Here is a 13,737-nt window from a genome sequence, read left to right on the forward strand (position 1 = left end):
CAGTTGCAGTGACCTGGAGTCACGTGATCAACATTTGTAACCTTCCCAGCTGGCTTCTGACAAGCAAATTCAAAATCAGATTTGCTTAATAATGCCGTGATTCACTTAGCAACTGTGGCAAGGGAGGTCATTAAATGGGGCACAACTCAACTTTCTTGCCTAGTGGTGGACATTTTGAGCTCAGTTGTCATACATCAAGGACTACTTGTGCTTTAATTGGGGGAGTGTGGGAATTTTGAGCTTTGGACAGTCTAACTTTCCCTTCCCAGATGGTCCTGCTCCAGATAAGTTGGGGAGAACTAATTCCATCATTCTCACTTTAGCGTGGCCAAAATCAGGATTGGATGTCCCAGCGTATCTGGAGGGCATTAAGTTGAAGCAGCATAAATCTTTTTCAGAAGGGCTCAGAGTGAGGCACCTGCTTCTTGAATTTTTTTGAAGACTCTTTTAAATGTCCCCACCCTTTCTTTGCAATAGGGAACCAAAGGAGCTGGAGGCCTGCTGGGACCCGATGGAGCCCCAGGAAAACCCGGATTAGATGTGAGTAGTTACTCAGCCCAAAATTGTATTTCAGCATATATATAGGGCTCTGTGTTCTTATTTAGAATATCATTTTGCTCCATATGAGTATGCAAATGTATGAAAACTTGCTTCCTTTGGATTGTGTTCCATTTCCTCTCAAACCTTAATTTGACCCTAGAGTGATTTGATGATCATTCCTTGATTATTGCAATACACTCTACATGAAGCTATCCTTGAAAAATGTTCAGAGACTTCAGCTAGTCCAGAATGCGGCATCAAGAGCTGCTGTAGGTATACCTACCGTAGGTACAATCACATCACTCCAATACTCGGTGTGCTGCATTGGCTACCAATTGATCTCCAGTCACAATTCAAGGTGTTGGTTATTACCTATAAAACCCTATATGGCTTAGGACCAATGTTCCCTCTATTTTTTTTCAGTGTGGGTGGAAAAGTATAGTGTCTGAGCGGGAGTCCCTTCGGGTCTGGGCAGCATAGAAGTCAAATAAGTAAGTAAGCGAGCGAGCGAGCGAGCGAGAAAGCAAGCAAGCAAGCAAGCAAGCAAGCAAGCAAGCAAGCAAGCAAGCAAGCAAGCAAGCAAATAAATAAATAAATATTCATGTCTGAGCAGTGCTATGTATTTTGTCAATAGTTAATGAATCTAACCATAGAGGTTCTCAAATTCTGAAACAGATTTCTAAAAAGATAAACCAATTTATGCAAACCACTTTATGAATAAATTAATGTTTTCACTGGCATAAGGGCTAGCAAAGAAATACTTTTAAATTTCATGTTATTTGTTAAATAAAACAATTACATAATTGTATAATTTAATTTTCAAATATTTATTTTATTTTAAATATGATATTTATGACTATGTTTTGATGGGATGAATAAACTTGCTTACTTTTGTTGACATCTGAATTTTATTTCTTGTTCTGATCAATGTCTGATAATTGCAAAAAAACCCACCCCTGAGTCACAGAAGTAGAAATGCCACAAACCTTTATCAGCACTGTCAATGAATTGATAATTAGGATTGGTTAAGAAGCTTTTTGAAAATACCTAAAAATGTTTCCAAAACCAAAAATGTAAAAAATGATTTGGAATAGTAAATTTCACTATTAAAAAGTCACTCAAAAGATTATGGAATTACCGGTATGCTAGTGGAGATACATGAAACAAACATTTTCGACAGAAGCAATGCACAGTAATATTTGTTATCATAGTTTAAATGATTTAGTTGGCAGCTCATACACTTCTTCTCACTACTAAAAAAAGAAGCTGAAAATTGATTTGTAAGCATAGCAATGCCCACAATTCCAAATTTGATTATCATGTCTGAAAAAAATCTTTAAAAAAATTCCTACATGCCACTTCCAAACCAATGTTGAACTTCTTACTTTAAAGAGAAGAAAACAATTGCTAGCTTTGTTTTCCAAAACCCATAAATATTGAAAGAATTGCTATCTCCCCTTATACATTCTGTGCAGTGTTTAGGAGAACAATATCTAACATTTATGGGAACATAATTGTTAAACTTTACTGAGAAGTCAGTCCCTTGTTCAAGCTTGCTTTCCTTTCTCAGAGCTTCCCCCGTCCCTTGCTGCCCACCGGCACAGGCTACATTCAGGGACCAATGCCCCTCTTAGAGAAGACACCTGAGTTGCTGCCCACCTCCCCTACGAAGAGCGGGACGAGGCCTTCAATCTGGCTCCCTCCTGCTTCCATAGTCCACCGCTGCAGGAGAGAAAAAAGGGAAGAGACCGAACCGCCACCTTCTCCCTCAGCAATTGGCGTGGCACCCATCATCTGCATGCAGAGACACCCCCTCCCTTCTGAGGGAAGCGACTCCCTGCCCTCTGCCATTAACAGTTTAAAAGAAGCCTGCCCAAAGAGAAACTGGCGGGCTCGAGATCTGCCGCCTGCCTTTCAGAGAGATGCAGGCACTCCGCCACACTCCTCCTCCTCCCCCCTGGGATTTCCTCTCTCCCGCCCTGGATTTTCCCTTATTCCCCTGCAAACAACACGGGGGAACTCAGCTTCTCACCTCCCACTGGTTCCTGGCTGCGCTTGTCCACCGGTTGTTCTCTCTGGCGTCCAAGTCGGGCGGCTCAGGAGATGGTGCAGCACTTTCTCCCGGTCCCATCCCATCCCATCTTTCACGGCGAGCGGTTTCTTGGCCGCTGGCGAGACTGTTCCCTCGGCGGGGTGGAGTGGGGAGGAGGAGCATGACTGGCTGTCCTGCACTTTGAAAGTGCCGCTGCTGCCCTGCTGAGCAGGGGCGGAGCAGGCAGGAGCTAGACCGCAGCAGGCGGGAAAATGTAATTGCGCTCACGTAAAAAGTTCTGTGCCAAGACTTCCCGCATACCTGCCAGCGACCGATTAGAGCCCACAGAGTTCTGGGTCCCGTCGACTAAGCAGTGTCAGTTTGTCGGCCTGCAGGTGGTCCCAGCTCTTTGAAATCAACTACCCCCCAAGATCCGTACCTCTCCCACCCTACTGGCTTCCTGAAAGGCTCTGAAGACTTGGCTCTGCCGGGAGGCCTGGGGGCTGTGAGATTTGAAATCTTATTCCAGCCTGGTATGACTCAATTGGGATGTTTGATAGTATGATTGTAGTAGTATATTTAAGGGTTTTATAGTATTTTTAATTGCTGTATTTTAATTATTTATATTGTTTTTATTCTTATTGGAAGCTGCCCTGATTTCTACAGGATTGGGCAGTATATAAATCTAAAAAAATGAATGAATGAATGAATGAATGAATAAATAAATAAATAAATAAATTCTGGCTTATCTTCAGGGCTTCAGCCAACCTTCTCTCTACAAATACCAGTTGATACCCTCAGACTGATCCCTATAGTTCTCCTTTTTATCCTTTCTTTATTTCTTCTTTTTTTGGCAGGGCCTTACAGGAGCTAAAGGAGAGCCAGGCCGTGTTGGAAGACAAGGTCCCAAAGTAGGTAACTGTTTTTTCTCCCTGGGGGAGGGATTTTGATGCATGTAATGCAGCACTGGGTTCTAAAATCCGTTGCTAAAATCCGTTCTTGTACAGAAGCTTCTGCACATGCGTGGAAGCATCCCGGGCAGGTGGGTGGAGCATCTGAGGTGGGTGGGTGGAGCTACCAGTTTGCAGAAGCGGGCCAAACTGGGAGCAACCACCTGCTGAAGTAATGTGTTGAAGTCACCAAAGCATCCTTCCTCAGCTTGTTATTTCCCATGTGTTGGGTCTGCAGCTCCAGATACCTTCAACCAGCTGTGATTTCACATTGGGGGGGGGGGCACAGTTTGGTATCCCAGGATCCATGATTTACTTCAGCTTCTGTTCCTACTTTCTAACACACCATGACTGTTATTACTACTGCTGAAGGATGAATGGGGAAGGTCCCTGTGTCTTGTTAGGCATAGAGGAAGGGTTAGGTCTTCACTATTACCTGGGACAGATTGTATTTTCTTATCCTTTGCTGATGATGGCAAGATGCAAAATAAATGAATCCAGGCCTCTTGGGTGGTGGCAGATCAGGTTTGGGACCTTGAAGCAGGAGCCTGCATCTGTTCAAGAAACAAGGGAGGAAGGATTTACAGTATATTCCTTGCAGACAGCTGCTCATTTGCATTCCTTTTAGGGAATTGTTGAGGCCACTTGGAAGTTTCTCTTTGTCCTCAGGGTCACCAGAGTAGTGCAAATGGGTGGGGAACCTTCTTGGAATTGCTAAAAGGACTGTGAGGTAGATTGGAGATTGATGATATTGTATCCCTTCATCTCTGTTGAAAGAGGGTTGTTCCATTTTGACATAGATAGCCTCTTTGACCCCTCTTTCAAACCAGTGGTCTTCGCTGTCCAAAATGTGGACTTTGCTGTTTTCAAAAGAGTGGGCTTTGTCTTTTAAATGCAGATGGACTGTTGCCTCTTGTCCTAGTGAGTTTGTTCTCCTATGTTGTGCCATTCATTCATTCATTCATTTAGTTTTCCAACATATGCAAGATAACAACTTGTTATCAAATATCAACCAGCAAATGTTCTACCCTCCACATTGGCAAAAAGAATCCAAACCTCATATATAAACTGAATAAACAATAAACTCCTCCACTCGAAACAGAATACCCTACAAAAGCAGACTATCAATCCCAGGGCTAGAAAGCTTAGAACTACGTCGCTTAAAACATGATCTAAGTATTGCCCACAAAATCATATGCTGCAACGTTCTAACTGTCAATGACTACTTCAGCTTCAACCGCAACAACACAAGAGCACGCAACAAATTCAAACTTAATATTAACCGCTCCAAACTTGACTGTAAAAAATATGACTTCAGCAACCGAGTTGTTGAAGCGTGGAACTCATTACCTGACTCATTAGTGTCAACCCCTCACCCCCAACATTTTTCCCTTAGACTATCCACGATTGACCTCTCCAGGTTCCTTAGAGGTCAGTAAGGGGCGTGCATAAGTGCACCAGTGTGCCTTCCGTCCCCTGTCCAATTGTCTCTCATTATCTCATTTATCTTTTCTTCCTTTCAAATATGTTCTTCTATACTTTTATATCTTTTTTTCTATTCTTTTCTTTATTTATATTATTACATATCTATTCTCTTCAATGTGTATTATGTATTGGACAAAATAAATAAATAAAATAAATAAATAACAGGTATAAACATGGACCTGAAGACAGTAAATGAATACAAATAAATGGGGACAATAGGACAGGGACGATAGACACCCTGGTGCAGTTATGCATGTCCCCTTACAAACCTCTTGGGAATGGGGTGAAGTCCACACTAGTTAGTTTAAGGTTAAAGCTATGGGGTTAATGTTAAAGTAGTGATTCTAAATATATATATATATCCGGTTCCGACAATGGTCGAGGGAGGCGATGAGGAGCGAGCACTGCTGAAGACAACATCTTTGTAACCACAAAGTGAGACCTACCAAGCCATTTATTGTTCCGACTATACTGGGGGGAGGGGGTCCCTTGTCCTTTCGAGACCCGAATTGGGGAATTGAGTGAGCTGTAGCTTCCCGGGCAAATGTTTGGACTGCTGTGGGAGTGAGAATTCCCATGCTGGCGACACGGAAGATGGCGGCTGCAGATAATGGAATTTAACAGAGAAACTTAAGAGTGAGGAGCTTAACAGCATTTAAACAAGTTTAACAGCGAGGAGAACTGACTGACTGACTGACTAACTGACTGACTGACTGACTGGGAGAGGAACCCAGCCTCAAGCGAAGGATAGAGGAGCTGAGTTGTGGAGAGCTATTTATATATTTATTAGAGTTGAAAGGGACCTTGCAGGTCATCAAGTCCAACCCCCTGCTTAAGCAGGAAATCCTACAGCACCCCAGCCAAATGACAGTCCAATCTCCTCTTGAAAATGTCCAAAGTTGGGGAGTTTACAACCTCTGCTGGCAATCCATTCCACTGGTTGATCGCTCTTACCATCAGGAAGTTCTTCCTTATTTCTAGGTTGAATCTCTCCTTGGTCAGCTTCCAACTGTTGTTCCTCTTCTGGCCCTCTGGTGCCCTGGAAAACAGCGTGACCTCCTCCTCTCTGTGGCAACACCTCAAGTACCTGTAGACTGCTATCATGTCCTCGTCTGGCCCTTCTTTTCTCTAGGCTATCCATGCCCAGTTCCAGCAATCTCTCTTCATAAGTCTTGGTTTCTAGTCTATGCAACTATGGAGGGTTAGAAAGGGTTGCAAAGACTAGAGAACGGAGCCACACAATCGCGCTGCATTACTGACACCACCTAACCTATACATAGACTACCGCACTGAATGCATCAGAACCAAGACCTATAACCCTCCCTTCAAAAATCCCATCCCTCCTCAACCATCCCACACTTCCCAACCCACCACCCCTCATCAACAAATTGTCATCCCTAGTACTTCCAACCAAAAATAGGAAAGCGCGCCCCTTACTTCCTCAGTTCAATCCAACTTCAATACATTTCAATTTAAATTCAACTCAACTCAGCCCAACTACAACCCAGAACCCAAACTCAATATCAAATGTAAACTAATCAATGCAAGAAGCATAATTAACAAGTTGTCTGAATTCCTCCTCCTTCTTGACACCAACTTATTGGATTTGATCTTTGTCTATGAAACATGGCTAAATACATCCTATTCTGACTCCATCATCACATCAAGTAACTACCTTGTCCTTCGATCTGACCGTGAATCCCACAGAGGAGGTGGTGTAGCTATATTCTATAAAAAAATCACTCAATCTAAAAAACATCCAAGTTGCATCAGTGTTCCCTCTAAGTTTTTTGGGGGGTGGGCGGAAAAGTATAGTGTCTGAGCGGCAGTCCCTTTGGGACTGGGCGGCACAGAAGTAATAAATAAATAAATAAATAAACAAACAAACAAACAAACAAACAAACAAATAAAAAACCCACCCTGTTTTGCCTCAGAGAATTTCAAAATAAAATACTGTACTGTGTGTCTATAACAGTGAGCTCATAATAGGGCAACTCTATCAATATCAAAATGCCACTTAAATAGTTGAGCTAGTTTCAAACTAGATTTTGATTTTCTTTCTCTCTTCCTTACTCCCATTCTTTTTCTTTCTCTTTTCCTTCCTCTCTTTTTTCTATCTGTTTCTCTCTCTTCCTCTCTCTCTCCTTCCCTCTCACTCTTTCCCTCTCGGCTTCTGGGCAGGTTTGGAAAACTCTGAGTTGATGATGATTTTTAAGTGAGCGATTGCTCACTGCTCAGCTTAGAGGGAACTATGAGTTGCATATGATTTTATCCTCCCAGAAACCATTATATGTGATCTTTCCCTCAATACCACACTTCACTTCCTACTATGCTACAGAGCTCCTGACTCCGACATCACTCATGCAACCAAATTAACCTCACTGCTAACATGGGCAACCTCTTGCCCTTACCCCATTATCTTTTTTGGTGACCTCAACCTACCTCACATTAACTGGACCTTAAATGAATGCAGCACAGAACCAATCCACACTACCTTATACAATGCCGTCACCAGCTTGGGACTTGACCAATTAGTATTAAACAATACTAGACTTAACAACTGTCTTGACCTCATATTCTCTAATAGCAAAAGCGCAATCTATGGTCTGCATGTAAAAGAACCTTTTTCCAACAGTGATCATAGTATTATTAACTTCAAACTCAATCTACACCAAGATAACTTTCACCTATATAATGTGTCACCTAAGTACAATTTTAGGAAAGCCAACTAGGAACTCATATATGCCAATCTCTCAATTCTCAACTGGCAAACTATATTTTCTAACTGCAACACTATTGATGATTTCTACAACACATTCTTACTACAAGTTAAAAGACTTATCAGACTACATGTACCACTAACTTCAACCAGAAGTAAAACAAAAAATAACTTACCTGTCTCGATAAGGAAACTACAAACCAAAAAAAGATCTCTCTGGCGTAAAAATAAAAAAGGCCAAGTAACCAACTTCAAAAGACGCTACAAAAGCATTTGCCAACAAATAAAAGCAGAATGTCGCAACTACCACAGCAAACAAGAGGAAAATCTCCTTCGCACCAAATCTAACCGAGCCTTCTACAACTTTGTCAACAACAAACTCAAAGACTCTAGACTTATTCCACCTCTTGTTGGACTCAACAACAAAGCATACCATGATGATCCATCCAAAGCTAACCTCTTCAACTCTTTCTTTGGCTCTGTCTTCGTTAACAGTAATGGCTCATCCCCCATCTTCACAAATCGCACTTCAAACTCTCTCAAGGACCTAACCCAAGTAGACTTCACTATAGACCAAGTTGAAAAAGCAATCCGAGACCTCAAACCTTCTCTATCAGTCGGACCAGATGGTGTTTACACATACTTCCTAAAAAAACTTTCTTCTGCTATAGCCGAACCACTAAGCATCATCTTTCAAAATTCCTTCAGGAGCAGCACACTCCCCAAGCTATAGTCAAAAGCAGTAGTCATCCCCATCTTCAAAAAAGGAGACCCTTCTCTCGTTGACAACTACAGACCAATTTCGCTATGCTGCATCTCATGTAAAGTCATGGAATCAATTATAAATCAATCAATCAATCACCCTTTACTTAGAATCTAATAACCTACTCTCTAACAAACAATTTGGATTCAGAAAGAAATAATCCTGCAACCTTCAATTACTTCACTGCAAAAACATATGGACTACCCACCTAGATCAAGGAAAATCCATTGATGCAATTTATATTGACTTTTGCAAAGCCTTCGATTCAGTGGTCCATGACAAACTACTCCTAAAACTCAAATCCTATGGCATCTCAGGATTCCTCCACAGCTGGATTACTGCATTCCTGTCAAACAGGCAACAAGTTGTCAAAATTGGAAGTGCTATTTCCACCCCTGTACTGGTTAAAAGTGGCGTTCCCCAAGGCAGCGTAATAGGACCTACTCTATTCATTCTCTACATCAACGACCTCTGCGATCATATCACAAGCAACTGTGTTCTTTTCGCCAACGATGTAAAACTTTTCAACACCACGGACAACACATCCACTCTCCAAAGAGACCTTGACTTTGTCTCAGATTGACCTAACACCTGGCAACTTCAAATATCAACCAGCAAATGTTCTACCCTCCACATCGGCAAAAAGAATCCGAACCTCACATATAAACTAAATAAACAAAATCTCACAGCCAACCCTCACTCAGTAAAAGACCTTGGAATACTAATATCAAATGATCTAAGTGCCAAAGTCCACTGCAGCAATATCGCCAAAAAGGCTTCTAGAGTTGTTAACCTGATCCTACACAGCTTTTGCTCCGACAATCTCACACTACTCACCAGAGCCTACAAAACTTTTGTCAGACCCGTCCTTGAATACAGTTCATCTGTCTGGAACCCATACCACATCTCGGACATAAACACCTTTGAAAATGTCCAAAGATACTTCACCAGAAGAGCCCTTCACTCCTCCACTCGATACAGAATACCCTATGAAAGCAGGCTATCAATCCTAGGTCTAGAAATCTTAGAACTATGACGCCTAAAACACGATCTAAGTATTGCCCACAAGATCATATGCTGCAATGTTCTACCTGTCAATGACTACTTCAGCTTCAATCGCAACAACACAAGAACACGCAACAGATTCAAACTTAAAATTAACCGCTCCAAACTTGACTGTAAAAAATATGACTTCAGCAACTGAGTTGTCGAAGTGTGGAACTCATTACCTGACTCATTAGTGTCAACCCCTCACCCCCAACATTTTTCCCTTAGACTATCCAGGTTAGACCTCTCCAGGTTCCTAAGAGGTCAGTAAGGGGCGTGCATAAGTGCACCAGTATGCCTTCCGTCCCCTGTCCAATTGTCTTTCCTTATCTCATTTATCTTTTCTTCCTTTCATATATGTTCTCCTATACTTTTATATCTTTTCTTCTATCCTTTTCTTTATTTATATTACTACAGATCTATTCTCTTCAATGTGTATTATATATTGGACAAAATAAATAAATAAAACAAAATAAAATAAATAATCACATTGCTGATACCCAGTTTGGGTCACTGGCAGGTGAGAGTGGCCAGTGACCAGCAACGGTAAGGGGACAATAGCGAAGGGACTGTGTGTGTTGCTGGACCAAGCATTTAGGAGCTGGAAGAAGGTGAAGCACTGCTGTCACCCAGACAAGTGGGAGTGGTCAACAGTGGCAAGTAGCAGCATCGATGAGGATGGTTTCACTTCTAGCTGAGCTACACTGTTGTTAGTTACCAGTGGGTAAGAGTGGCTGATGATGATAGTGGGGTGACGGATGAACAAGAGAAACGAAGTTGGAGAACTCTGCTGAAAAAACCTTGCCAAAAGAGGAAATTAGCGCAGCTGAGTTGGTGAATGGGAGTGGCTGACGGAGGCAGCACTAACTGGAGGGAATGGTGAGATTGAAATTGCAACAGCAGAGAGTACGTGGCCAAACTGGCAGGTAAGAGCTGCTGATAGGGACAACATGGAAAGAAGGGATTAAGTTCTTAGGGAGAAGAAGGATTCAGCCTGCAACTGAAATGGGAGCACAGCAATAGACTATCTCTGAACACCTGCAAACTAGGATCGCTGTGGAGTGTCAGCAAGATGGCAGCAATCTTCCTGGCTAGACTGCTGATTTTTGCTGCTACAGCAAATTTAAATTGTGTTGGAGAAACAACAGCGAAGGTTATGTGGACCAGATCAGACCCAATATACTCTCCGCCTACCAGTGATGGGCTACCAAAATTTTTACTACCACACTGTGGGCGTGGCTTATGCATTTTGTTTCAACATCTTTCAGTACAAATTGGGTGCTCTTGGGTGGAACTCCAAATTTTGCTACTGCGTTCCTGACCGTTCCCGTAGGAGCCCATCACTGCCACCTACTCAGGAAAGACATTCTCCATTAAGCAGGACTAATTATAGTAAAATATTTTAGTTAGATCATTATTGCCCTCCTTGTCTGTGTGCAGGAGTGTGGATGCTCCCCGGTTGGGGAGATATTATTTTATACCTTTGGCATGAACTTTAAAAAAAAAAAATTTAAATATACTTTATTAGTTTATTAAAAATGGGAAGGGGGATGGGAATACAAAAAGAGAAAACAATAAAACAAAAATCAATCAAAATCTCTTAATATAAATCAAAATAAAGATATACATAATAGAAATTCGGACCAAAATCAGTACAATCCCTCTCTGAGTTCAATCCACTTGATAACTACTAATAACTTACTAATATCATAACCCACAAATACCTCTCACTTATAAAAATAACAAACATAATTAAACTAAGTCGTCACAATGCATGTTCCTGCTAGTTTGCAGGTACTACCTCCCCTCTCTCTTTCTTTCTTTTCTTTTTTTCTCTTTCTTTTTTTTTCTATCCCACTTCCAACTACCTTTCCTTTCCATGTCACCCCTGAACTAATAAATAGTATAGATATAAGATTATCCAAATAAGAATATTGAATACAAAATAATTACCTATAGACAAATATTTGGAATGTATATACAACAATATATATAAACTACTGTATTAAATTTTTAACTAATTGTTTTATCTTTAGGGGTTTTGATATTCACTGGGGTGGGTATTTTAAATTAGGTGGAGGGTGTTTGTGGTTTTGTATGACTGAGGGGTTTGGAGTATGTATGGACTGGATAGAGAGTGTGAATGGAAGGACTGGCCTACAGAGAGATGGAGAGACTGGAGGAGTGGGGTGGTGGTGGTCTCTGGGATAGTAGAGGGCCAGAATATATCAGTTGTTATGGGGAGAGGCAGATATGGTCAGAGCTGGGAGTAGGCCGCTCATGGGGAACAAGGGCTTTATACTTGAAAGCGATCCCTCATTCTGGCCCCCCTGAGCTCAATCTGTGGTGCTTGTGATAGGTGAAATCCAGACCCTGGACTCAGACTGATGCTACTTAATGCCAGGTCAGTTGTAAATAAAGCTCCCCTCATCCAGGATTTGCTCCTGGATGAGGAGGCCAATCTGGCATGTGTGACTGACACCTGGCTAGGCCCAAAGGGAGGAGTTCCTCTCTCTGAAATATGCCCAGCCGGATTTCAGGCGTGGCACCAACCATGACTCCAGGGAACGGGGAGGAATGGCTATCATAGCCAAGGAGACCTTCAACCTACACGGGCTCTCTGCTCCTGAGATAGCGGGTTGTGAGTTGATCTTTGTGAAGTTGAACCTAGGACTTCAGGTAGGCTTGTTGCTCACATACTTGCCTCCCAGCTGTGTGTCAACAGCCCTGCCTACAATACTCGAGGAGGTAGCCAGGTTGGCATTTGAGTTCCCCAGACTCATTGTCTTGGGGGACTTAAATATACTGTCATTCAGTGAATCCTCTGGGTGGTGCAGGAGTTCATGGCTTCCATGGCAACCATGGACATGACTCAAGTAATTCAGGGTTCAACTCACAAAGAGGGACACACTCCCAACACAGTATTCCACTCAGAGCAGTTGAGCAATGATCTGAATTTAAGCGGCCTAGATACCTTGCCTTTGTCAAGGTTGGATCATTTTATGGTATGGCTTGATTTTAAGGCTCCAATCCTTCCCTGCAGGGAGGCAGAAATGATTAGGTGGTCTTAAAGGATGCACTTGTGTGTCCCTTCCTCAAAAGCCTTCCCTGGACCTGGCTGTTCTGAATATCGTCCCATCTCCAACCTTCCCGTTTTAGGGAAGCTTGTTGAGAAGGTGGTGGTGCTCCAACTCCAATGGTCCTTGGATGAAGTTAATTATCTGGACTCTCAACAGTCCAGTTTCAGGCTTGGCTACAGCATGGAAACTGCTTTGGTCACACTGACAGATGATCTCTGGCGGGCCAGGGATAGGGATTATTCCTCTATCCTAGTGCTTCTTGACCTCTCGGCAGCTTTCCAAACCATTGATCATGGTATCCTTCTGCGCTGACTGGAGGGGTTGGGGGTGGGAGGCACCGCTCTACGGTGGTTCTCTTCCTACCTCTCTGGTCAGTCACAGTTGGGGTTGGCAGGAGGTCAGATGTCGACTCCTAAATCCCTCCCTTGTGGGGTCCCTCAGGGGTCAGTCCTCTCCTCTCTCCATGCCAAGATATACCCTGTTTCTCAAACACTCCGCGAGCTGCATTGGCTGCAAATTGGTCTCCAGACGCAATTCAAAATGTTGGTTCTGACCTATAAAGCCTTACATGGCATGGGACCAGATTACCTATGGAACTGTCTTCTGCCTTATGTATCCCAGAAGCAGGTTAGGTCCCTTCTCTAGGTCCCATCAGCCAGGCAATGCCATCTGGTGGGGCCTAGGGGAAGAGCCTTCTTTGTGGTTGCCCTGGCCCTCTGGAATCAACTCCCCCAGAGATTTGTATTGCCCCCACCCTCCTAGTCTTCCATAGGGCCCTGACAACCCATTTCTGCTGACAGCCTTGGGCCCACTAAAATCTTAACATCTCCTCTGCTCTGTGAGTGAAGAATGCAATGAATGTGGATGATTGGTTTATTAATATATAGGGGTTTTAGAATGTAACTTAAGTTACATATATTTTTATATGTCTTAGTATTGAGATTTCTAGAATATTTTAATATTGGATTCCTTCATGATTTTGTACCTGTATACTGTGAGCTGCCCTGAGTCCTAGGAGAAGGGCGGCATAGAAATCTGATTAATAAATAATAAATAAATCCCATTGCTACTGTTTTGCACATGCATTTGTGCGTTCAACCCTTCTGCGCATCCTGGGCTGT

At 42.6% G+C, this 13,737-nt stretch overlaps 1 protein-coding gene across 1 annotated transcript in view; it reads left to right on the forward strand.

Annotated features, from left to right (window-relative positions):
- Positions 1-13,737, forward strand: part of COL9A2 (collagen type IX alpha 2 chain) — a 130,432-nt gene that overhangs the window by 37,629 nt on the left and 79,066 nt on the right. Inside the window, exons 4-5 of the mRNA XM_070764523.1 lie at positions 478-540; positions 3,430-3,483. Coding sequence (XP_070620624.1) covers positions 478-540; positions 3,430-3,483 — 117 coding nt within the window. The remainder of the gene's footprint in view (positions 1-477; positions 541-3,429; positions 3,484-13,737) is intronic.

This window comes from Erythrolamprus reginae, chromosome 11 (genome assembly GCF_031021105.1).
Source record: "Erythrolamprus reginae isolate rEryReg1 chromosome 11, rEryReg1.hap1, whole genome shotgun sequence".
Classification (NCBI taxonomy): Eukaryota; Metazoa; Chordata; class Lepidosauria; order Squamata; family Dipsadidae; genus Erythrolamprus; species Erythrolamprus reginae.